General features: G+C 38.4%; 1 protein-coding gene across 1 annotated transcript; it reads right to left on the bottom strand.

Moving 5' to 3' along the window:
- Nucleotides 1-143: 143 nt before the first annotated feature.
- Nucleotides 144-24,382, bottom strand: LOC139712376 (probable G-protein coupled receptor CG31760). Its single transcript, XM_071624202.1, has 12 exons — nt 24,334-24,382; nt 23,532-23,747; nt 20,122-20,135; nt 19,408-19,604; nt 16,885-17,056; nt 16,340-16,408; nt 15,494-15,606; nt 14,146-14,360; nt 12,137-12,281; nt 3,358-3,460; nt 1,999-2,136; nt 144-698 (listed from the first exon to the last, which is right to left on the bottom strand). Exons 1-12 carry the CDS (start codon nt 24,380-24,382, stop codon nt 144-146), a joined length of 1,986 nt encoding a protein of 661 aa, XP_071480303.1.
- Between the last annotated feature and the right edge of the window lie 2,967 nt (nt 24,383-27,349).

Raw genomic sequence — 27,349 nt, 5'->3', positions numbered from 1 at the left:
GCCCTCCTTTCAGTTGCTTTGCTGTGTAGATGGAGCTTCCTTGTCCGGATTACATCCAGGGTGAAGTACAGAAACTGTGAGGGCTGCTCCGGGTTCATCTCCTTGCATAATTTCTTGACAAGGCTCAGAGGAAGCAGGTACGTCTAGTTTTGATTGTTCGTGTGCTTCACCGCTGACACGTCATCCACGAATATCGGTGCTGCAGAATCGATGCTGCTTGCATCGACCGTCCTGCCGGCCACTTCTTCGCTCGCCCGGAAAGGTTCCTGCTCCCTCTCTCTTGCCACGCGCTGGGAAGGCGGACTATCAACGGCGTGCGAGAATTTCGTGTAGGACTCCTTGGCGTTGCTCAGAGAGTTGACGGAAAGCGTCAGTTGACCGTCCGGGTTTCGAGGGATCTCCAATTTGGAGTGCCTGCCGGAGAGCGAGTGCAAGACGACACCAGCTAAGGGGTTTCCCGCCCCCTTCTGGGTCTTCTTAAGGAACAACGGGGTGCTACAAGGATTGTCCTCGTGACCTGTCTCCCGTGTGAGGGGTCCCCTTGACTGCAACACCACAGTAGTAGAACTGGGGTCGCATAGTTGATCGTTCTTGGAGATTCCTAGCTTGTAGCGATTGACGATGCTTCTGTTCACCGGGGCTAGTTTGGCGATTTCTTTGATGTCAACCAGTTCTCTCCGCATCCTAGTTAGCTCATCCTGGTTGTGTGGAGGAAAAAAAAACAACGAAAGAAAATGAAGAATCATGTACAGAGAAAATTTACCTATTAACAGAAATGTGGGTAAACATGAGAATAATTAAAAGTAACTGGGACGGGGGGGGGGGGGGATTAAAAATCGAGAAATTATAGCTTTATGCAATCTGCCATGCGATTAATGATAAGAAATGCACAAATGCGACAGAACTCGGAGTTTCCATTTTAATAGCCTAAGTGAAATCACGATCGTACATTAAACATTACACGAAAAACAAAACACCTTAAGTAGGTAACATTATGTTGATATACAGTGTACTTATGAAAGTATTACAGTCCTAACATAAAGGTATCTTTCAATAGTATTCAATTTTATTCTATGAATTAAGCGCTTTCAAGAAACAAAATTTCTTTAATGCATCATTTCCATTCTTGCTCGGCAATATGAGCCCAGAGTAATAAGTGTCAGGTTCCAAAGACATGATTTTAACAAAAGGGAATGGTGCTATTAGAGAGACGTGGGGGGAGGGGGAGGCATTAAAGGGATGGTTTAGTATACTATTGTTGGAGATCGCGGAGATGAGGATTGGGCTTTTAACTTTTTGCGAGATACCGAGAAGCCACTTATGAAATAGTACAGAGCAATACCATTCTAAGAGGAATTTAAAGTTTATTTGATGAAAATTGGTTTGGGAATGGCTGAGACATCCAAAAACAAAGTAAAACAAAGTGATCATGATAAAAAGTGGGTCCCACCTTTCATTCAGATTGCTCTGTTTTGCATATCTCAACCGTTTCAAAACCAATTTTCATCAAATAAATGTTGAATTCCTCTTCGAATGACATGCTCTTTCATATTTCATAAGAGGCTTCTCATCATCTCACCGAAAAAATGTCTTAATTAAAGCTATACGATCCCTTTAAGCACTAGGTGGACTATAGCAAGTGCACCGGAGGACTGTACAAGTTGACATCGAATTTTCATATATGACCGCCTTTTGTGTGGCTTTTCCAACGGAATTTTTTTGTAGGCTTATCTCTTCCGACTGTCCTGAGTCGTTTTTGCTTTTTTTTTTTGGGGGGGGGGGGTGTTTTTGTTTTTAGTAAACATGTCCTTCTTGTTTAATACAGTACTTTTGGTGGAGAGATGTGTTCCCAGTGCAATCAGAGCCTTTCAATAGTCTGCTCTGATGATCATGGATGTCTCCTACATGGATCCGGTCCTGCGATCGGATCAAGGGACGTCCAGACGATATAGGACCATGAGAGGATTCGAGGTATCGATAATAGGACCACGCACTCACCGATACTTCTCGATTTTCATATGTGAACTCTATCTTGTGTTCAGACGTATCGATGGTGAAGACGAGTGGAGTTTTCCTGCCGCTATTACTGGCTGTCCCGTCTGACTGTGACTTCTCCGTCTTTATCACTAAAACAATCTGCGAGGAGTAAGAAAAAGTCAGGAAACAAACACGAAAAAATTAATCTTAAAAGACACATACACACACACACACACACACACGCACATGCACATGCAATCAAATAGACGGCTCGTCACAGGAGTAACCCTGCGGGAAAGAACACAGTGTCCCACAGTGTGAAACACAATGAGAAACACCACTGAACACAGTGGGAAGACGTTGCAAACGCAGTGCTGAACCTCTTCACATTGCGTTTTAACGTTATGAACGCATTGCGAATCATTACAGTGTGAATCATCAATATATTCACGGTGTGAAACAGAACATTGCTATGTGAACTCCCTGTGAAAATCCACACCACAGTATGAAATCATCTTCACACTGTTAAGTTCGAGTGTTTTCACATAGTTGACTATGTGAACACATTGTGAACACAGTGTGGGACACTGCGTTCTTTCCAGCAAGAAATTCAGTGTGCATGTCTCTGCAGTTTGGTATGACCTATGTTGACTACTCGAAATCTTCTGCAATTTTGCCTGTTAGGCACAGCACAAAAACAAAAAGGCATGGATTTTAGTCAAAAGGATCGAGCGGCTAAAGTATTAACTGAAAGAGCCTAAGTGAAGATGCACTGCTCTGGATGCTGAAGAAGTATTTTAGCTGGAGATATACATTAGTAATGATCTGGTAATGATTAAAGATATCGTACAGTTTTGGTGGAAACTTCAGGTTTGTAACATTTTGGTGCAATAATGAGAAACCTCTTGTGAAATGTGAAAGAGCGTGTAATTCCAAGAGGAATTCAATGTTTATTTGATGAAAATCGGTTTTGGAATGGCTGAGATATCCAATACAGCGATCCTAATAAAAGGCGGGGCCCACCTTTTATTGCAATTGCTTCGTTTTACTTTGTTTTTGAACGTCTCAGCCATTCCCAAACCGATTTTCATCAAATATACTTTGAATGTACTTTGTACTGTTTCATTAGTGGTTTTTTGGTATCTCACAAAAACGTAAAAGCCCAATTCTCATCTCCACCAATACTATACCATCCTTTTAAACATACTATGTCATCATCACCATTTTCAGTATCATTATCATCATCTTCCTAATTTCTATTTCTATAGATACTGATATGATCATGACCCTGAGCAAAACCTTTAGGCCCTATAGAAGACGAAAGATCTGAACTGAGCGAATGAAGAGATTCAGAAATACGAACAGTGGAAACGGTCTGACCTTTGACACGAAGATAAGGCACGTCATGACCGTGAAGGTGAGATGCACTCGAGAAAAGTCGATGAGAAGAGAGGAGTCCGGACCAGATACTTCCTCTGGTAGCCTGTTCAAAAAGAAACAAAACCCATGATTAGTCAAAGGCACGAAAGAGGGCGGTGAGTTGGCTCAGTCGGTAGCGCGTCTGCCTCACGATCACGCGGCCCCGGGTTCGAACCCGAGTCTGGACTGAGCAATGTTGTGTGTAAGCATACCGTCCCCTCTAGCAAGAGGCAAAACACTCTGTCCCTCGGATAGGACATAAAATGGAGGTCCCGTGTATGAGAGAGTAATATCTCATGCACGTTAAAGATCCCGCTTCATTTATTCATCGCAAAGAGCAGGATGTTTAACCCGGTGAAGTGATCCCACCTCACATCCAACTGGACCCCATGGAAGACCGCCAGCTAACATAGCTGAATATGGGCTATCCAGGCCATCTTCTCAGATGGAAAATGTACATACAAACAAACACTACCGAACTCTCTGATGTTTGATCCCATTTCTCTTTCAATCAAGAGACGATGGAATTGATTATGCTGTAAATTTGAATGTTGTTCGCTATTCTGAAGGTTCGTTATTCCGAAACACGAAAATTCCCTAAATATGCATGTTCGTTCAGTCGAGAGTGAAATATATGTCGATTCTTTAATCGGTACATTTGGGTCGTTATTCCGAAGATTCGTTAGTCAAAAAATGAAATAAGGTTGGTTAATGGGAGAATGAATAGAAGATATGTACTAACGAACCTTGTGAATCATGAATCTTATTTCGTTTTTGAATAAACAAACCTTTGTGGTGAACGAACCTTTTTATTTTTATTCAGAAGAACCAACCATTGTGATAACAACCTAATCTTTATTTTCGAATTAACGAACTTTGAATGCAACAACCTTATTAACAACTTTCGGATTAACGAACTTTTGGAATAAAGAAGTGTAACCGGACAGCGAAAAACAAAAAGCAAATATGATTAATGCGATAACCTTACACCTCCCCCAACACAAAAGAGAGGAAGGAAAAATAAACCTACAATCTCTCTCTGTCTAGATTTCAAGAAATATCGTTGTTGCAGGTTCTTTATTTCGTTCTTTCGATATTGCTCGATCGAGGCAATTAGGAATCACAATAATCATCCAAACGGCCTTCCTCTAATCACAGGCTGGCAATGTCGAAATAGATTGAACCATGGCTTGAGTAATCTACGTGGTCGAATTAGCATGCTGTGAGCTGTGAGACAGTGATGTGATATAATGCCTCATTAAGCATTATCAGTGTGCAGTATCTTGTTTGGAGTAATGCGTTTTACGCAATCGAACATGATCACAATAATTGATTTTTTTTTTTAAAACATGCGACTACATTTTTTATTCTCATTATCACCTGTATTTTTTTAATTTACATTTACAAATATGTTCGGCTCATACATTGTATTCAATTTTCTCTTTTTATTTGATGGAAATGAAAATGAATTTAAACTTGAACTTGATCTTAAAAGGGAACAAGTGTCATGCTCCACGTTGAAGTCGCAAGAAGACTTCGCAAATAAAGGGTAAAGTAACTGGCCGATAGATAAAACACTACACTTTTGTCATTTCCTATCTCGTGTATCAGGATGTCTGGTAAGCGATGATGTGTTATCTTTCCTGAGCTATATCACTTTCCCTCCCCGTTTATCTACATGGTTATAAATGGCTCTTCCAGACGATATCCCCCGAGCCCAGAATTACTAGGTACCCAGAGACATCAATAGGAAACGGGTTGTCTAAGTATGTTAAAGAAATGGGTATAGGACCTGGGCGCATTACTTCCTGTGTGACATATTCACGCACTTTCACCACTGGTGGTAAAGCAGCGTAATTTTGAATTCACCCTTTAAAAAGAAAATATGAACATCCTCTTATCTTTCCGGTGATCTTGGACAGTCACTCGAAAATCGATAGGAGATCACGCGATTGGTCATTGGAGGGTAAGTACTGTTTTCTTATGTAGATCTCCAATGCACATCCTCACGCACACACATTTACACGCAGTATGTTCGTATTAGCTATACATAATCTCTGAATTATGTACAACATTCATACATGGTAATATGTAATAACTCGTGCGTGGTATCCAAGTATAGAGCATTTTTCAACTTCAATTCTAGAATTTGAAAGGGGGGCTTTTCTGCTTAAACCTGAAGTTCAAGGTTTTGAAGACAGACTGGAAATTATTTTCATCCGTAACATTAGAAAATATAGACCTACAAGTTGTTTGATTTTCTCTGAAATGATAATTCCTCATGATTGTGCGGATGTTGATATTTAACATTTCTTTTGAGGCTAGTATTCTCTATATCAAAGCGAACCTCCCTTGAAATTCAATTTAGCTTCATTTGGTAGAGGAAAGTAATGAAATTTCGTACTCCTTTGTGCAATATGGCCCCGTACTATAACGAAACAATATCTTACACAAGTAGCTGCTGTGCAAAGAAACAAAAACTCTCGAATTTTAACAGAAATAGCTACTAAATCTGCAACTTTCAATATATCAGTATGTTTCTGTGATAAAGATCCTCTATCCAGAATTAGGGTTAACGACAATGCAGATTCGTGACCATCGTGGTGCAAAAAAATAGTGATTTTGTAGCAAGTTTTTCCCACACATAATTATCTTTGGCAGGATACAGTATTGTCATACTGCCCTCTTGCGATATAAAGCATTCCAACAACATCAAATTACCACTGTACCAGCTTCAGTGAGCTCTCTTGACGTTGCTTATCATAGGATTATTATGTGATGATGTCGCCCCACTTTTCCTTTCCCTATACCGATTCACATTATTTGCGCTACTCTGACTGCAGTGAGTAACAGTGACTTTGCGTAGAATGCGGAATAAAAGTTCTTCCATCCATCTTTCTCCAGTATTTATCTCCGCGTTTCATTATGGACGAATATGACTGATAAATGAATTGGTGAATAATGCATTATTTCCTGTTACTCTATCTCTGTCTTTACGTATTCATCTACTCTGCTATTGGTATATTCAGCAACTTTTCTCTTTATTCAAGATCAACGGTCTTATAAAACATGAAATATCACCACCATCAATGGGTTATACAATCCAAAATCCTAATAAGTTGAGTTTATCCTGACGTCTTAATTGCCTTTCTTAAAGACAGGCAGACGAGATGGTTTTATGGCATCAATACAACCCAGCGATTGTTGACTTTTTGCATAAAAGGGAAGCAATTTAACCGAAATTCTGTTTACGTTCTTAAGACTGGTCGAGTAAAACCAAACAAACTCGTAGGCGTTCGTCGAAATTGAACGTAAAATGAGACAGTTATTGCATTCTTTAGATTTATCGCGTCCTTATTAGAGTGATATTAGTAAATCTAGTGCGCCATTAAGAGGAAGCGATAATAGCATGGCCTTTCAAATCTCCACTGAGCTTATTAAGTATTCTCTCTTGAGATCATTTTTTTTTTTAATATGAGTTAAGTTCTGCAGTTTTATGCATTGTTATTAAACAATACAATGAACTTGCCCGGTTGTTTTAATGATTATTTTGTAACTCATAGAAGCCTAAAACCATCTACCTAGACCTACTACTCGAAATTTACATAACTTTTATTTACCTTTTGTGGAGTGATATTATTTTTTTGGAATTGCTATTAGATACAAAGATTCTGTTATTTAGAAATAAATACCATATTTTGGGTTTTTATTTCAACCTGTTAATGACAACATAAGTGCAAATGTTATTGTCGTCATTATACCTTATAGGCGATCATTTGTATCAGCCAAGATGTCACTATCTTATAACAGCCCTAACTTCACAGGAATGATAGCAATATGAATGAATGCATCTTTACATCACATCAACGTTCATTGAAGTCAATGTCATATAACTGGTATCGTACTCTCATTGAAGGATCTGACAGAGCGGAGGGGAAAACGTTGTCTTAAATCAACCTTCAGGGGCGGATCCAGAGGGGGGGGGGGGGGGGGGGGCGCAACCGGCGCACGCCCCCCTTTATTTTTCGTTCAAAACAAAAGAAAAAAAAAAGAAAAAAAAGATGAGATGAAACCCGGAAGTGGCACCAGAAATATTAGTCACGCCCCCTCCCCTTTACATAATTCCTGGATCCGCCCCTGACCTTGATATGTATCTCTAGGATTGTGGGAAAACATGATAATATTGTAGAGTACACATATCAATGAAACAACCTCCTCTAATATAAATTGGAGGAAGATTGAAAAAAATGAAGAAGATAAGTATAGTATAGTTTTGGTTGAGACCTAATTTCAGGTTTCTAACATTTTTTTGGTGAGATAATGAGAAACCTCTTATGAAATATGAAAGAGCATGTAATTCTATGAGGAATTCAACGTTTGTTTGATGAAAATTGGCTTTGAAATGGCTGAGATATCCAAAACAGAGCAATTCTAATAAAGTGTGGGACCCACCTTTTATTACGATCGCTGTGTTTTACTTTGTTTTTGGATGTTTCAGTCATTCCAAACCCGATTTTCATCAAATAAACTTTGAAGTCCTCTTAAAATGGTATGCTCTATACTATTTCATAAGCGTTTTCTTGGTATCTCCCAAAAAGTTAAAAGCCCAATTCTCATCTCCACCAATACTGTACCATCCCTTTAATGTTAACATGGCAGAGAAAGATGAATATTGTATTATCTGTGTGTATTCACCAACGAAAACGTCTAATAAAGACATATTTTACAAAGGTTTAATTTCCTGGGTTAACGTTTTAGATATTTCGAAAAATAAACTAATATTTGGTGGGGATTGGAATTGTGTTCAACATGGACAGTTATATACGCAAGGTATATCCCATCCGTATAAACCCCAAAAAATGGTTTCTAAAATTTAGTAAAATATTGGATTTGATAGATATTTGGCGATTGGTTCATCCAATTAAGGAACAATTTACATGGCGTCAGTTATCGCTCGGTCTGTTTTCAAGATTAGATTATTGGCTTATTTCGTCATCTTTACGATGTGTTGTTCAGAATACTGATATCAGACCATCTGTTCGTTGTGATCATAACGCCATTTCATTGAAAATTAAGATTTGTGATACTACACGGGGAAGAGATTATTGGAAATTGAATAACTCTTTATTGTTAGATAAACTGTATAGGGAATGTATTATAAATATGATTGGTAAGATGCGTTTTGAATATCAAAATTTTGATTCACAATTGAAATGGGAGATGTGTAAGATTAAGACAAGGGAATTTTCACAAAAATATGCAAAATATAAGCAAAAAATAAGGAATCTGTATTTGATTAAACTTCAACAAGATTTGAATATGATTGAAAAAAAGTTAATGAAGACCCTACAGAGATAAATATACAATAAGTAAGAAGAATTAAAATGAAATTAGAAAAAATATATAGAAATAAATATAAAGGTATTTTGTTCGATCCAGAGAGAAATGGATTGAAGAAGGAGAAAAATCAACGAAATATTTTTTTGAGGTTAGAAACGCAGAATGCAAAGAGAAAGGAGATTAATGCTGTTTTGAAGAAAGACAAAGTTATTGTTGATGAGAAATGTATTTTAGAAGAGATTTATTTATATTACAGCAAATTATACCACTCAGACAAGTTACATAATTCTTGTGAATATCTGCAAAATTTGAATTTTGTTACTTTGGAAGAGAATGACAGTTTAAGTTGTGAGGGAATCCTTACAGATAAAGAATGCTTTGAAGCCTTGATGTCGATGGAAAATAACAAATCCCCCGGCAGTGATGGCTTAAGTGCTGAATTTTATAAGATTTTTTTTGGGATTATATTAAAGATTTATTGTTAGACAGTCTGAATACAGGGTATAGAAATGGTACATTATCTGATAGCCAAAGACACTCTATATTAACACTGCTGTTTAAGAAGGATGATAAACGAAAACTTGATAATTGGCGCCCAATATCTTTGTTGAATATTGATTATAAAATAGCTACAAGGGCGTTAGCGAAACGTTTACAAAATGTAATTCCGAAACTAATTTCTTTTGATCAAATGGGGTTTATTAAGAAAAGATCAGCAGTAGAAAATATAAGACTTGTACAGGATTTATTAGACTTTTGTTCACAGACAAACTTACCGAGTATTTTTATTTTTCTTGATTTTAAGAAAGCTTTTGATAATGTCGATCATGATTTTCTGTTTGAAGTTTTGAAACGGTATAATTTCGGAAAATCGTTTATTCAGTGGATCAGAATTATTTACAAAAATGCAGATTGTAAGGTTTTGAACAATGGTTGGTTGTCCAGAACGTTTCCAATCACTAAAGGGGTTCGGCAGGGCTGTCCTCTTTCTGCATTGCTGTTCCTTTTAGTTGTTGAAGTACTTGCAATGAAGGTACGAAATAATGATAACATCAAAGGTATATGTATTCCCCAATGTGAGCAGTCAAATTTATAAGAAATCAAAATATCTCAATTGGCGGACGATACAACGCTTTTTGTTGATTCTATCCAATCGGGAAATGAAGCGATGAAAGAAATTGAAGCGTTTGGTGCATATGCTGGTCCAAAATTGAATTTTATAAAAACACAAGCTATATGTTTAAACGGAAACTGTGATGACTGTATTGATGGTTTACAATGGTCTGAGGAACCGGTCAAGTATCTTGGAGTGTTTTTGAATATTCATGGTGAAAATTTTGAATATTTGAATTGGTCCAGGAAGACTGAAAAAATGAAACGCATAATCAATATGTGGAAAATGAGAAATTTAACATATTATGGTAAGATAACAATCATTAAGTCGTTATTAATTTCGCAAATAATTTATGTAGCAACAGTGTTTACGATTCCTCCAAGCTGTATAATTGATATTGATAAGATTTTGTTTGCATTTCTTTGGAATTCCAAAAGAGAAAAAGTGAAGAGAAGTGTACTAATTAATAATTCAAAAGCGGGGGGTCTTGGTATGGTAGACATTGAGTCAAAAATAAAAGCACTCAGATTGTCATGGCTGTCCAAACTTATTGATAATCATCCTCATCCCTGGAAAAATATTGCTAGCTTCTGGCTTCAAAAAGTTGCAACACCTCCCACATGTTTTGTGATAAATTGTTCCATAGAAGATATGTGTTGTTTATGTAATAAATATAAGATCCCATCATTTTATAGACACCTATTGATCTATTGGGCAGAAAAACGATATGTGGATCTGTTGCGAGTTAGAGCTATTGGCGTGAAATTTTTATGGCTTAACAGTAATATCAAATTTGGAAAAGAAATGCTTTATTTTCAAAATTGGAGTAATAATGGTATAAATGTAGTGTCTGATGTAATAGTAAATGGATCTTGGGTTGATCAAACCCAAGTTAATAATAGTCTGCAGACTGATAATTTACTTGTTTCTTTTCAGTATCAAAAATTGAAACACGGTTGCATAAGCTACGTAATCAAAAAATTGAAAATGAAATGAATAGTCAACAGATGTTTGAAGTGTCAAGAAGTAATGTTTCTGATATCCTCAGCAAAAAAAGCTAAAATGTATTATACCTGTTTAAAAGAAAAGAAGGTTTCAGAACCAAATATGATCATCATTTGGCAACGTAAACTCAACCTACCTTATACATTTGATTGGGAGTCAGTATTTGCTTTTAAACTGTTGAAAGTGAAACTCAACAAGATAAAACAGTTTAATTTTAAAGCGATAAACAATATTGTACCTTTTAAAGATAATCTATTGAAATGGATAATTACCACAAATGCACAGTGCAAATTCTGTAATGAAAATGAATCATTAATGCATAATTTGTTATATTGTCCGAGAATAAGAAACATCTGGGCAAGGACCAGTGACCTCATTTTTGAATGTTCAAGAAAAAACATTATCATAGATGAGAAAATCATAGTAATCGGGTATGAAATTTGTGAGGAAGATTATTTCTTTATCAACACAATAATTAATTTCATGGAATATGCAATTTATGAGGTATATCTCATGGAAGAATACAGAAATCAGCGATTTACTGCATCTTTTATTGTAAAAGTATTCAAATATGAGTTTCTGTTATATTGTAATGATATCTCTAAAAAAAGAAGTATTCGAGAAATCGATGATAAAATCCGTTATATACAGAATTTTCATTTGATGTAAATTGAACTATGACTACAATTGTCTTATGCTTGTATTGACTTGTGCTTGATTTTGAATAATTGATTTGAATAAAGTCCCTCAAATTGAGGACAAAAAAAAATTAATGTTAACATGGCAAGAAACATACCACGTGCACTTTTCATATGTTGGGTAAACACGTTGATTTACGTAGATGCCAAACATTGAACATGGTGCAGATCATCTGTGGGTTTCTCAGATTTGTTTATATATATATATATATATATATATATATATATATATATTTTTTTTTTTTTTTTTTTAATCCTCACGTCTCTATGGAAACCTGTTCCAAAATATATTTCCAAAAGATATTTGAAAATTTCAGCCGACACTTAGGAATTTTGATTTATGATATTCTTTATCTGAGTTTCATTCAATATCAGGTCCATGTTGACAATAAAATTAATACGAACAAAAAAAAAAGCAGCTGTATTCTTCTTTATTATGCTGCTAAATCATTTTTTCCAAAATACAATACAATATAATGATTTTTTTTTCAAATCATACCATGTTTATATAAGAGAAATGACATGAAATTCTGCATAACTCTCAGAAAAAGGAAAGACGTCAGAATTGCGCACGCACACTCACACAAACTGAATGATCGCGCCGAATATGTTGATGAGCGTTTCATTATAGATGGAGACGCTGATAAACCTGGACTCGTTGAACGATGAGGGCGCTTTCCTCACCTTGATGCACAGATAGATGCCCCAGCCGAGCAGTAAAAATTCGCCTTGAGATGATACGAGAGAATTTTACAATGAAGAATAAACAAACAAACTAACATATAATCAAGCAAACAAACGAGCTTACAAATTGAAGTCGCTTATAGCACTCCAACAAATAGAGAAAGAAAAGAAATCAGCTTGACAGAATGTTCGCAGTTTCATTCAGTTTCTGGAACACTAGTTTCTATGAACATGACAACGTCGTTATGTCGTGCTTATGTCCCATGCCAACGGAGGATCTGCACCCCTCTTTTTCTTTTCTATTCTGTTAGCTAAAAAATCAACTTGAACACGTAAAGGTATAACGCTCAAATCAAATGGCCCTGTCTTATAGGAGCATTACTGTGGTGTAAAAGATGTCCTATACACAATAAGTCAATGAAATGCAAAAATCATATTGATGCAATTTTATCCCTTTAATACACTATTGCTAATCAAAGACAAGAGCGGTAATGCGTTAATGTGCACGTTCTTTCTCCAACTCCCCTGCCAAAAATGTAAACAATAGTGTAAAAGTGCAAGCGCGTCAGGGAATGCGTGCACAATGTTCATTACGTGTGGTTTACTTGTGCTAAAATGGGTCGGTACATAAACGCCGCAGGAGCAAATTGGTTCGTTTATTTGATTTATTTCCCCTTAAAAAGACCATTCGCCAATTCTCCTCAAATTTCGTAGGCTTGGAATCTGGGATGTTCATGGAATCATCTTTTTTTTTTTTTTTTTTGGTCACAAAGTCATACATCGCTTCATCTGGTCTTGCCTTCAGGCTTGTCAACAGCAATTCAACATCCGTCAAAACAGACCACGACTGACTCACTGAAGATAATTCGAGCCTTCAGGCTTACAACACACCATCCGCTAAAAGAAACAACTGACTTTAAATAATTTGAATAGTCGACAAATGCTGAAATTTATGTAATATTCCACACAAGACTAAAATGAAAGAGAATTTTTATAAATGCAGCGAATCACCTTCAAACAGTAAGAAAAGTAAAAGCATTCATTCATCGTACGGTAATTATTATCAATAACATCGTCATCATAATCATAATCATCACCACAATCATCTTCAATACCGTATTATACTGAAGAGAGAAAAGAGGTAAGGTAAACAATGTGGAAATGGAAGGAGAGACATAACAAAAAATTAAACTCATGAGAAAAAAGAATAAACAAGGTTACAAGGGAAATAAAGATTTTCGACGGCAAAGGCGCAGACGTTTTTGTTTTGACATATTGACTTTTTTCAGAAATGCTGCTTTAATACAGAAACCATGTGTGTGTGTGTGTGTGCGTGTGTGTGTGTGTGTGTGTATGTGTGTGTGTGTGTATATATATATATATGTGTGTGTGTGTGTGTATGTGGTGTGTGTGTCTGTTGAATATCCACTTTGCGTCGCAACCCAGTTATTCTGCGTTTAGGAGATGGTGCCAGCACGCCAGCCAAATTGCCCATTGAAGTGTTACAAATATGTCAATTAATTGAAATGTGACTGTACCTATAGTGAGGTAGGAAAATCTTTGAAATGGGCTTTCGGTGCTCAGGAAAGTGAACGTTTCAAAACCGCTCATATACGTGAGGGTGAGTCAGTTAGAAATAAAGTCCCATCATTTTGAAGTTGTCTTGTTTGAAGTATGAACATTTAATCAGGGGTTTCGTGATATGTCTTGGTAGAATTATCCTTCCAGCATTTCCGGTACCCTTTTCATTTGGATCTCTGCATGCATGACTGAATAACGGACAATCTTAAAGATTGTAAAATGCAACCAGTAAACGTAATAACAATTTGATGTAGAAAATTAGTCAGTATTTTTTCCCCGGGCCCGGGGGGGGGGGGGGGGGAGGAGGGATTATTTTGATTGACTTACCCCCTTGCCCGACGTAGTCCCATGTATTACGTGAGCATTCGTAGAATTTCAGTCCATCCTCCTTGTATTCCAGTGTAGGCGTGGATGGATCCAGGAACGTCCAAGCCGAAAGATAGACGGCACAAACGGCGAGCAGAATACCGATGCGCGCGTATAGATTGTTGTCCGTGATGCGGACGGGCTTGGCGCTGCGCACAGTGAAAACTTTTGTGATTCTGCAATCGTCGCAAACACATCGAAAAAAACAAACAAACAATGTAGCAAAGACAACAACTTACCTAGCCATCGACACGCACACATCAGGATACTTCAACTTCGCTCAATGCTCATTCTAAGGTTGTGTATATGAAATACCCTCAATCTAAATACTAGTAAGTGGAACTCACATAAAAAACAACAAAACAGCATTTTAAGCTGATGTTCCAAGCCATTCTCCTTGTCTCCTTATTTTCTGTTGTTTTTACTACTTATAAGTCGAATTTCTCCTAGTTTACAACTGTTTCAGTCCCAAGAGATTTTTATTCAAGCCTAAATGTATCCTGAAGAACAAAAAGGAAGATACATTTCATAAAAGGAAGCACATGAAATGGAATTGTTAATGCTTTTATTTTTACAGCTGAGACGCATTCGAAATTTTATCTTGCTTTCAGGAAAGCCAAATAAACAGCTTTCGATACCATGTGTATACCTAGCAATATGCTGTTATTGCGGGATTTCATTCTTAACTGATTAAGTTGAAGATAAAGATTGGTATCTCTTTTCATAATCACACCGGGTGAGTTGGACAAAAATCAATGAAAATGCTATATTGGGCAGGAATAGCACTGTAAAGCTCAAATAAGAAACAGCGCGGACAAACAAGTACGACATCGAAGCAAAGCACGATTTCTCAAGATCTGTTCATTTAATACGCCCATTTTGGTACCTGTTGGATTTCATTCCGTCTGGACTCCAGACAATAGCAGACGTAATCAAAGAGAATGAGACGCAATTCATCGACGTGTGTACATTGTAACTATACGCTTTAGTAATAAGTACGAGGTTCGGTGAGGTACATGTATAAATTTTCTATGAACTTTGCACTACCAAGCTGCCAATATTACTAAGTTTCCTCCCAGTGAATGTGACTGGAATACGACAGCACATGAGGTCGTTGGGAGTATTACGCTTTCGTATCAAATAGAGCCAACAAGTCCGTCGCAGAATCGAAACACAATGGTAAGAAGAATACGATCATGCACCAAACTAGCTTTCTTTTTGTTTAACCACACGAAACATTCGACGTCAAGCGCGCTCGTTGCCATGGTGACGGCCGAAGTGGTGGACATTAATCAGTTAATTGCCTTACCTCCATGTCTTGTAGAGTAGGGCACCGTAAGCGAGACAAAAGCCGATATAGCGACACCAGTTCAGACCTTGACAGGTAATGATGTTGAGGCTTAGAACCACAGCCGCAATCGTCTAAAAGATACAAAGTCTTTAATAGTCAACGGTTCGTGCCATTCTTTTTCGGGTACACATGATATATAGAGGGGAGACATTCTTTCTGTTTCATGTTTTGTGTGCTTCTTTCAGTGTTAAGGGATATAACATATTTTTGAGTTGTGGGTTCGGGTTGTTTTTCTCATCAATCTTGATTTGTATACCACAAATAGTCTCTAAAAACAAAACTCGTACAGCCATAGAAAACATCTCTTTATAGCAGACACACAATTTCCCTACCAATCTTGTTTAATTTCTATCAAAAAAGAAAAGTACATTTATTGCTGTAACCATTAACGTCATCACAAAGGTGCATGCCATAAATAGATTTTATGGCTACGAAGTGAAAGTAACAACTCTAAGAATATTTAAAATAGATTGTGTTTTCTCGGAATGTTATTCAATTCAATTCAATTCAATTCAAACATTACTCCGAAAGGTTCACGGTTCGAATTCAACAAACAAACAAACAAAATAGATGTGCACTTCGCAACGAAACTTCGGAACTATAATCACTGAGCCTTCGGTATATCGCACCTTTCTTCCACTTTCGGATTAACGAACATTCGGTCTAAACGAGGCAGCTTCATGTGTGTGATATTAACACTTTCTATGCCAATGCCTCAAATGTGCACAAAGTGAATACACAAATTTATTGACAGGATATGAGTGCGGCACGCAGAAGGTTAAAGGAGCTGTTTTTGTCCATTACCTGACAGTAGCAAATCCCGGCACCCACGAGGATGACGTAGAGTAATCCGGGGCTCGCTGCTTTGAAAACCTGAAGACATGAAGACATAAACATGACAATGACATACTCAGGTGCAGGAGAAGGCAAAGGGGTTGTAAAGGATGATGTATATATGAAGAGTTTGTTCGCAAAAACCGATAAGTCCATTTTTGAAGATTTTGAAGTACGGTCTCTGTCATAAAGTAAAAAATAATACCTTTTAAATGATATATTGGTCACTACATATAAAGGTACATTTTTGAAGTTATGGTCAAAAGAAACAAAAAAATTCTTATTATTCTCTTTATTTTTCTTGACCTTTAATCGCAAATATCTCCATTTGGCAAATATGGACTTACCGGTTTTTGCGAACAAACTCTTCATATATATATATATATATATGTATATATATATATATATATATATATATATATATATACATACATACATACATACATACATACGTGTGTGTGTGTGTGTGTGTGTGTGTGTGTGTGTGTGTGTGTTTGTTTGTTTCACCTGCTCACCCTGTTCTCTCTCAGCCGGTATGTGTAAAAGGCCAAGACGAGGAGCATGACCATCCCAAGGGTGTTGACGGCGAGTAGACTCCATCGGAGGACGACGTTCGGCTCGGCAAAGCATGGACTAGCATCCACGCAGTCCTCGCACCCATCCGGGCAGGGAAAACAATCGAATGCACTGCATTAGAGGTGAAAGAGATTAAACAAATATTAGCTTGCACTCAAGACAAAAAAAAAAAAATCATGAGTCATAATAATGTGTTTCAAAATGAATTGGTTAGGGTCCATGGTTGCAATGTGATTATGAGCGTTCATTGGCAAACCTAAATATAATGATCAAACGTAAACCTAGATGAACGTGATGAGTTAGGGCGAGTTAAAACAAGATGGAAAAATGTATGAGTGTGTGTGTGTGTGTGTGTGTGTGTGTCTGTGTGTCTGTGTGTCTGTGTGAATAACGTGTAATAAAAAAAAAGACAATTGAAATTACTGGGCACAGCTTATTTGGCATAGCACAGGCAAGAGTAAAAAATTAATGAGCGGAGCTGAAAAATACCGAAACACCTGATTGTACAAATCATTGAGTATTGAAAGTAGCTCGGGTTTGATGTTAATATAATGAATTTTTGTAAGGTAATTACATCATTGGGAAACATGCATCAAGCTGTCCCTATATAGCTACTTCGCCATGATTGCTCTTTCGAGTAATTAATTTTGTCTCAATGTTTTTCGCGTGTATGAGTTATATATATGTATGTATGTATGTGTGTATGTATGTACGCGTGTGTGTGTGTGTGTGCATGTGTGTGTATATATATGTGTGTATGTGTGTGTGTATGTATGTAGTATGTATGTGTGTGTGTTCATGCTTGACAAACCATGGAACCCATCTCAAGGCCATCCATTGCTCCTAATGACTTTCAGCTTGATTACACGTATTTACATTAATGATGATTAAACCCTTGATAAAATTCCCGCTATATAAATTATGACGGATTTTCAGGTGACATCGAAAATAGACACCTTCACTCCCGATCGGTTCATCCATCAGCGATTTGTTACGTAACATCTCATTTACATTTGTTACGGACAAGTAGGAAAAATCAGGAAGGCTGTGTGAGACGAAAAACTTGCGTCTGTCCATTAAACCGTACAACGCTCTTTTCGATACACAGATGGTTAATAATTGAAGTAATGCAATGTAACGATATCGGCACTCTTAAGAAATAACACACACATATTCTTCACAGAAAAAAAAATGTACTAACTTTGAGATTGAGATGAAGAATTAGGCATAACAGAAAGGATATGCTATGAAAGATGATGACGCGTGAATGGCAAGATGATTTTACATTATTTGAATACACAGATGAACATTTTATAAGAATTGCAGTTCAGTGGGTCCCTTCGTATTTTTTTTTTTTTTGGGGGGGGGGGGAGGATAAGTGTTCATTTTTTTTTTTTTAGTGGGCCAGACTGATATCGGTCTTGTATAAACGATAATTTAAATTCCCTAGAATGTATCGTTACAGTTTCCTCCTTTAATTTAAGGCTCAGTTGACAATTTCAAAATGAAGTTGACTTGAATATGTATTCAATTTTCTGTGTGAGTGTGTGTGTGTGTGTTATCAAGCGTTATCACTTTACATATGTATATATACGCAGTGTAATTCCTCATGTCATTTTGTACGATGATCTTGGACTCACAGGCCACTATTTTTTTTTTTTTCACTCGATGGAAATTACAAGGTAAGATTGATTTAGAGCAAAAATGAGGCATCGGCACATAACTGTGTGCTGAATCACATGCCGCCTCGCGGTTGTCATCATTTTACACCCTCTTTTGTCTCGTTAGGTATTTGTCTCTTTTCTCTCTCTCTCTCTCTCTCTCCCTCTCTCTCTCTCTTTTCTCTCTTTCACTCTGCTCATGAATTGTGTATGGCATCCATTTTCACTCCAGGGGGAGGGGGGGGGGGGGGGGGGGGGCTATTGAGTAATCGGTTCAAAATTACCGAACGAAAGCTAAGTGTATTAACGTCGGCGGTTTTATTTCTCTCTTTTTTTTGTCTTGTATGGAATATTAATTACATAAATTTCAGCATTTGTCGACTATTCAAAAGCCTTTCATCGAAACTATGTGCTTGTTGAAATTCCAATCTCTTTGGATTATTTTCAGATATAGATTAAAAATTATGTTTTGATCTTCATGTTTGTGTTTGTGTTTGTTTTGTTTGAAATTTTTAGCAGTAGAAAGCATAGTGAAGACTTTGATCGAAAAGAGGCTTAGGCGCCATTTTTCAAACATTCATTTTGAGGTGAGGTCATCAAAAACTTAAGATAGAGCAAGTTGAAACTTTCTAATGATATTTCACATAAAAAGGAATATTCTGAAGTTATGGTTAAGAACATCCAAAACTTCTTATTTTCTTATCTGTTTGTGATTTTCGCAGGTTTAATCCCAAATACCTCAACTTTGCAAGAACGGAGTTGATTCGTTTTTCCATCAAACTCTTCGGTTCAGCTCCTTACCTGTCGTAGAGATTGTCCTCTCCGTAGACTTTCTTATTGTACTCGGCTTCTATGGCACTTCCGGAAAAGGCGCGATGGTCTTCGCTGTCGACGTCGAGCAGGTAAGTGGGAACGTCGTTGACCGGAAAATAGTAGCCCGGCTTACACTCGCAACGATAGGCACCACGCTGAAACCCCAGACCAGAGATGTGAGTGCACTACAACGGGATCAAACGGCAGACGACTACTTAAACGGGCAGTAACTACAAAAACTCAAGTAAAGAAAAAAAAAAGAAAGGCAAGGAATATAAGAGAACAGGACAAAACAAGAGAAAGCAAAACAATGTACAGCAGCTTTGTCTCGCGATGCTACATGTACAAAGAGGGAGATCATCGAATTATATTGAATAGTTTAGTGACTCGGATGTCACTGCCTATTTGAAATATTAGCCATGATTCCCTACAATCAGGTATGAGTTGGCATACCCTGGTTACAAAAACACACACATGCTCACACTATTTTTGATAGATTATTATTTATAAATGTGACATGAGGCAAAATATGCAGCTTTGGTGATGTTTTCGTTGTTGTGACATCGACAGCGATCATCAGGAACAGTTTCAGAGCAATTTATGACTCCTGAATAACGCCGTTACTCCCCTGATCTGTCCCAATTTACTAATTCATCCATTAATTCATTCAGATAGACATTTATTACGTCTTCCACAAATTACGAGATGACACAGATCTACAGATCACACAATAGTATTAAACACAGATGTGAAAATCCCGTGCGTACAGACTAAATTTACAAAGTTAGGAGGGGATGCACCGAATAGGGTGCGTCATATTATATCCGTGCACTTATCTAACGATCTCTTTTCATATCTATCTATCTTATCTATCCATCCATCAATCTATCTACCTTATCTATCCATCCATCTATCTATTTATCTATTCATCTATTTATTTATCTATCTATCTATCTATCTATCTATCTATCTATCTATCTTTATTTTTTCGGGGGCGGGGGAGGGGAAGTAGGGGAGGTGACTTCCCGCTATAACATCATTGATATTGATGCTGGGATGAGGTCTAACTCATCGCTTCTAAACCAAATTAATCCTTTTTGGCCCTAAATATCACTTGAATAAGTTGGATATTAATTCCATTTCTATTGTAGGTAACAATATCCCTCTGTCAAAGTCATGTCGCAATCTGGGTGTTAAGTTTGACTCTCACATGGCTATGTCTGATCAAATCACCAACATTTCTAAATCAGTCTGTTATCAATTGCGCAATATTGGTTTTATTCGCAAGTATTTGACTCGCTCTGCAACGGAAAAACTTGTTTATTCATTTCTTTCTTCATGCCTTGATTTCGGTAATGGTCTGTTTTTCAATCTACACGTCATCTACCAAACTCACAAATTGCCCAATATTACAAAAGCTACAAAATGCCGCTGCACGTATCGTTTCTTCGTCAAGTAAACGCAGTCATATCACCCCTATCACCTATCCTAAGAGTCTTCATTGGTTGCCTGTATAGGAGCGTCTAGGTTTAAAGGGATAGTACAGTATTGGTGGAGATGAGAATTGGGCTTTTAACTTTTTGCGAGATACCAAGAAAACACTTATGAAATAGTACAGAGCATACCATTTTAAGATAAAAATGAAATGATAATTTTAAGATAAAAATGAAATGAAATGAATGAAATGAAGAGGACTTCAAAGTTTATTTGATGAAAATCGGGTTTTGAATGACTGAAACATCCAAAAACAAAGCAAAACAAAGCGATCGTAAGAAAGTGTGGGTCCCACACTTATTAGAATCGCTCTGTTTTGGATATCTCAGCCATTTCAAAACCAGTTTTCTTCAAATAAACGTTGAATTCCTCATGGAATTACATGCTCTTTCATATTTCATAAGAGGTTTCTTATTATCTCACCCCAAAATGTTAGAAACCTGAAATTGGGTCTCAACCAAAACTATACGATCCCTTTAAGGTACCTTTTCCGGTTTATCGTGTTATCGAGGGAACAGCTCCTGATTACAATGTTTGTTGTTTCGTCAATACCAACCTACACGAACTCTTCGATCCTTCTGGTCTCTTACATATTCCGTTTTCTAGGAAATCTTGGGGGGGGGGGGGGGGGAACGAGCTTTCGCTGACGCTGGACCAACGCTGCGGAATTCACTTCCTCGTGAGCTGAAAGACTCAAGCTCCATAACATTTTTTAGGAGTAATTTAAAATCCTATCTGTTTAGTAGTGCATTTTGAAGACAGACTTTCATGTCTTCTTTTTCATCTTCTTCTATTACAGTGGATGTACTTGTATTTTCAGTCTTTTTGCTTTGATGTAAAGCGCCTTGAGCATTTAAAGGTACTAGCCCACATTTGCAAACCCACGAAAATCAAAACTGCATAAAACAGGTCCAATATGACTTCAAGTACAAGTTATAACAGTAACATACCTCACCCGTTGCTCTTTGTCTATACCATTCGATAAAAGAGAAAAAATCGTCGTTTTAAAATCAATTTTCAAACCGGGTCAACCCGACCCAAAATCGAATTACGAGCGCGGGCTAGCTACGTACTAACTGCGACCAGCCCCAACGTGCAGCGTTGGGGCTGTGCCGTTTTCGCATTTCAGATCGAGGAGTTGTACAAAACGGGTGCCGTTTCGGCGCTATATTTCCTTAATTTTTCCACAAAAACTACTAGGAATACTTACATGGGTCGATTAGACCTAAATGATTAATTTCGGCGACTGTTTGATGCATTTCATTGCTTATGATGCAGAAAATGTTGTCTTATAACGCTAATATCTTCAGCTCACCGATGCTCACTGAAACTCGCAATCACTTGCACAGGCGCACAGCATGCATGAAGTGGAATGCATTGAGAGCATGCGTAATGCGTACTAATGGATATAGCAGCAAGTCTCTTCACTGTTGCACTAGGGCAGGCCGCTTATTACTCCTAAAAAAATGTCGAAAATTTTGCAGTTTCTAGATAAATGGGTGAGAAAAACCAAGTCGAAAAGGTAATGTATTAATTGTCACTGTGTTTATGATAGAAATTTAGCCGTGCTTTATTTGTGAAGTCGCCGTGAATGTGGCAGTGATTTTTGCCCCCGCTCAGCTGCGAGGTAGCCGCCAGGACCGCGCCTTGCGGCGCGGTCTAGTACGTACATGTAACTTACACATGTATCGCATGCAAGTAGTACGTACGTGGACCGGAGCTAGCGAGCGTTATACGCAGGCATACGGTGCATTTTCATTTATTTTTTATGAAAGTAATGGACTAATTGGAACGAAATTTTGCACAGGTGTTACTGCAATCATACCCAACTTCCATGCTAACTATGAGACCAATCTTTGATTGCTGCAGGTTTACAAATGTGGGCTAGTACCTTTAATCAGAGTGGAGAATGGCGCTATGGAAATTAAATGTATCATTATTATTATTATTATTATTATTATTATTATTATTAGTAGTAGTATAAGGAATTAAAACCGTATCGACCCGGTTCGAGCCGTAGAGACCCGCATTGACCCGCATCGTAATGCATGTCAATTCCTGATGGATTCCAGGGGCTATACGATACGGCGGTGACAAATTTTTGGTCATGTTCAAAATTTTCTCACGGATTTCAAATCCGTATTGATATCCGAATTGACCCGGTTAGAACCGCATTGACTCGCGTCGACCCGCTGTAACCCGCAGCGTAAAGTCGTATGGACCCTTGCCGTATGCCGCATTGTCTTCAATGCAACGGATGACGACAAGGTTTACATCCGGGTCGGTACGGGTCGAAGCGGGTTGGCACATGTCGATAGGGGTCGAAAAGGATTCAATTAAGGATTTAAAAAGCGAATTTTTATACGGCTCTCTCCGATTCGAACTGGGTCGATGCGGTTATAATTCCTTGTGTGACTGTAGCATAAATTACCCTCCATTCTGGGACTATTCCGGCTTATTTTCACCCGGATCAAATTCGTTTTGTCAAACGGCCGTGTGTGACTAGCATATGTAATCAGTCGCCAAATGTGCAAATTAGTTAAATAAGTGAAGAGTTCTTTATTTTAAATACTGAGGAAACGAGATATGGATAAACAGATTTACATATCATGACTTACAACTCTTGTTCTTGCCAGGAATGCCTTCCAATATATATTTTGGAACAAAGCGATCAGAAAAGACCTCGCCGTTCTTTAAGAGAGCCTGTCTGATGGAGAGTTTGTCATTCAAAACAACGGCCAAGTACGGTCCCCTCCTCAAGCTGAATACGGGGCCGTATCGTTTAGCGAGATCCCGGTACGTCTCGTGGCTCGGTCGTCCTCCAAAGCGGTAGCCTACAAGTGGTAAGGACCACGGACCAGGAGGCAATTTTTTTCTCCGACGAACAAGCCAGAGAGTCAGCATGAAACTGCACAGTCCGACGAGTAGACCCGTTGAAATAACTGACATGTTTCAATCTTTGGTATCCCTGTTCTGGCATAGAATCGGAAAGCTTGGATCCAAATGCAATCTCTAGCTACAAAATGGGCGTCGAAGCCTTTTCGTTCATCGTTATCAGCAAAAAGAGCGTAGAAACCTAAGAGCAAGGTCCGCAAGGAGCGTTAACACCTTGCCGAGAGGGACCGTTTTCCCGATTTTACACGTAAACGGACGTACTAGTACGCACTGGAGCTCAACGGTGGCCATTTTAGGATGCCAGTCTCTATAGACCGATTCGGGTTCGTTGAGGGCAGCAGACAATTTGTGGCACTGGGCACTGGCAAAGCCATTGGCTCAAATTTTCGCTATCGCCAATGACGTAAAAAGTACCCGGATGTGGCTTTTTCGTCAAGATGTAGTGCACTTGGTAGCAAGGGCACTTCCGGCGCGGAGCATAATTTGCACAACGCTAGCGTGCACGTGCGCGTACGTGGACCTTACCTATAGCGCAGCGCCGACCACGGATACTAGTACAGTAGACCGCTGTCATACCGCCAGAGCCAGCGAGTGGCCAGGCCTGTCATACTCGTACACTGTAGTTCCCGCCGGCGGCCGGCCTTGCATTTAGCATGCACCACTCATGCACTGCACGCAGCGCATAAGCTTACACATACCGGTACGGCGTACATCACAGATCAGTCATCTCTGCATACGCTGAAAATATTCACCCACCTGGATATACAGTATATCGTCATGGAATGCCCATTTTTTTTTTTTTTATTTGTTCTCTGTCGAAATGTCGCGAACACAATCGGGAACAGTGATCTCGAACTTATCCTGTCTCCGAAGCAATTTCTTCCAAGTAAGTACAAACTGTACGTACAATGTACGTAGGCACTAGGCCTACTACTACCTAGTGCCACTATAATACTACCACAACTAGTAAGTCGCGCGTGCACGTACTGCGCTGTGGAGTCACCCGCAAACTTCACCCAAGCGGCCACGTCACGTCTCGCATGCCAGTAAGGGTCCTATTTCTGCAGATTTTTTTCATCTATTGTCGTGCGAACAACACATGGCAGCTTCGCAGCAACAACCAATAGTCGTATTAACAGCAATTTCTTAAGAATGGAGAAATTTCAAAAAATATTAAAGCTGTAATTCAAGTCGAGAAAACCGGAAGTACGCGTAGAATACAGTCGGTTGTGTGTGTAAATAACATTAGTCACGTATCACGCGCGTACGAACGGAAGTGACTTTGCTACCGGACTATCCCATAATGCACCGTAAATGACGCTTAAATCAACATCCGGGTACTTTTTACGTCATTGGCGACAGCGAGAATTGCGGTGTCCTAGCCTACCCCCCTCCTCTCCCCCACCCCACGGCCAACATGTTCATCGCGCACTTGTAACAAAAGTCCGCGCACTAAGCGAGCGTTCGTGCACTCAGTACGAGACGCCTATTGGCTAAAACAACCACGCATCAGTTCTTCATTCCATGCGCGTGCTATAAAGGGTAGGGAGGGGGGGGGGTCGGCCGGGACACCGCAGTAATGGCGCTGCCCATGCCGATAATACACAAACCGCCTCACAGAATCGGTCTATAGATCGTCTGGAGCGTATACATGTACTTGTATCACGTAACCTATACCGAGTCTGCAGAGTGAATTCTGCCTCTTTTTTTTTTCTTCTACGGGACATACAATGTTTCAGATGCATTTAGGACCTTTCTATGTTACCATACAAGAGTATCATATCTTCTGAAGTATGTTATGGAATTGAGGAAATGCCCTTTACGTTCCAAAATATAGTCCCTCAAAGTTCGAGCTAACTAATGAAAGTATTCAGGCATATTTCTGTACTCATAAAGCACTCCTTTTTGTTCTCTCTCCCTCTCCCTCCCCCTCTCCCTCTTTCGTCTCTCTTACCTGGTCGTCTTGGCTGTTAGTAAACCCCTATGTAATATTATTTGAATAATAAGAATATCGATTCCATCATTCATATCCTCATGTCGTTCGTTCCTTTTTGATAATGATCTTCATGTCGTTCGTTTCTTTTGATAATGTATAGATAAAAATCTGTCATGGTATATACGCTACAGTACGAGAGAATTCATTCAAGGAGCGCAAGAGTACATCCTGAAAGACATGATTGACAACTTCAGCAACACAAATCCACGAAGGATCATGCTGATGGCTGATACATACGCCTACGAAAATTACAAAAGTCAAAAAAGTCTGCACTTACGAGTTTGAAGCCTCTATTAAAAAAAATATATATATATCTGTTTTATTGTTCCCCAAGAAATTTTATCATGGAATAATAGGACATGTATATGTAAAAATTAACGGGGAATAAGCGGATGAGCTAAAAACATGAATGATACTGAAATTCTCTTCATGCCCCCCCCCCCCCACCCTAAAGAGAGGGTGGAAGAAAGAGAAGAAGGAGGAGGAGGAGGAGGAGGTGGAGGAGGAGAAGAGAAGAGAAGAAGAAGAAGAAGAAGAAGAAAGAGAGGGAATGAGAGGGGGAAGTTGAATGGGAGAAAGAAAGTGCCTTCGATAGTATGACCACAGTTCCCACGTCATTCTGTACATAAACACAACATGGCTTTTAGGAAGGCCTACATTGTATCGGTCATAAATAAGCCCGAGAATATTGAGGGACTACATTTGGAAATTGTATTTCATGATTAGGCAGGAATCCAAGTTCTAAAAAATTATGCTATAATGAGGTCCCGAATACATCTTACCATGCCCCATGAAGAGGAGAACTGAAAGCCGTGACAAAATACGCCCTCTATCGATCACCCAGCAGTTTGCTTCCTAAAATGACGCCCGCGCCTGAGCGAACTACTCAAAGTACTCCGCAAAGTCGGGAGAGTGTTCTCTCTCCATACTACATTGGTTATCAGGCTATTAGTTATTCAACAGTGTTTTCATAGTCTTATCTTTCACACGCTTCTTGCAAGCACATGCAAGGGAAAAAGGCCACATGTGATATCCATGATATCAATTTAGGTATGTTAAAGAAGTGGACTTTACACTAATTATATTGAATACATCAACACAGCTTTGTCATAGGTATGTCAATAAAGCATTATGCAAGTACTAGTATACTTTTGATCTAGTTAAAGTGATGTGCTAGCGTGCTTTATCTTTTTATTTTGCTACCTTTTCAAACGCTATTTCCTATTCCGTTTCTCCCATCTACAGCACGTTGATTGTTTCCATTATCGTAAAGTTTTGTCTAGGCAAAGAACGTTGTGACTTCCCGGCAAGCGTTTCGTCACTAGTCCCTTTAAAATCCCTTCTAAGTGATGGATAGTAACAAGAACAGTCGCTGTAAATTATGTAACGCATGACAGTTATTAATTGACAACATTGACAATGGTATAACACCCTCATGGCATAGAAACAATGTCAACAAAGGTACATTTTATGCGGACGGATGGCATCGATTGATCATTAAATCACGTTTACGTATGGTGTAAAACAAATTAGAAACTCTAGAAA

The sequence above is a fragment of the Diadema antillarum genome, unplaced genomic scaffold (assembly GCF_040938485.1).
Source record: "Diadema antillarum isolate AM-2024a unplaced genomic scaffold, OU_Dant_1.0 seq00001795_RagTag, whole genome shotgun sequence".
Lineage (NCBI taxonomy): Eukaryota > Metazoa > Echinodermata > Echinoidea > Diadematoida > Diadematidae > Diadema > Diadema antillarum.
This window is presented reverse-complemented; position numbering and strand designations above follow the sequence as displayed.

Bases quoted from the DNA above. Each gene is read 5' to 3' on its own strand.
- LOC139712376 (XM_071624202.1), bottom strand. From the start codon at position 24,382: ATGACAGCGGTCTACTGTACTAGTATCCGTGGTCGGCGCTGCGCTATA. The intron at 23,748-24,333 runs GTAAGGTCCACG...TACCACTTGTAG, and splicing joins TGGTCGGCGCTGCGCTATAG to GCTACCGCTTTGGAGGACGA. The intron at 699-1,998 runs GTGAGTGCGTGG...CCACACAACCAG, and splicing joins ATGAAAATCGAGAAGTATCG to GATGAGCTAACTAGGATGCG.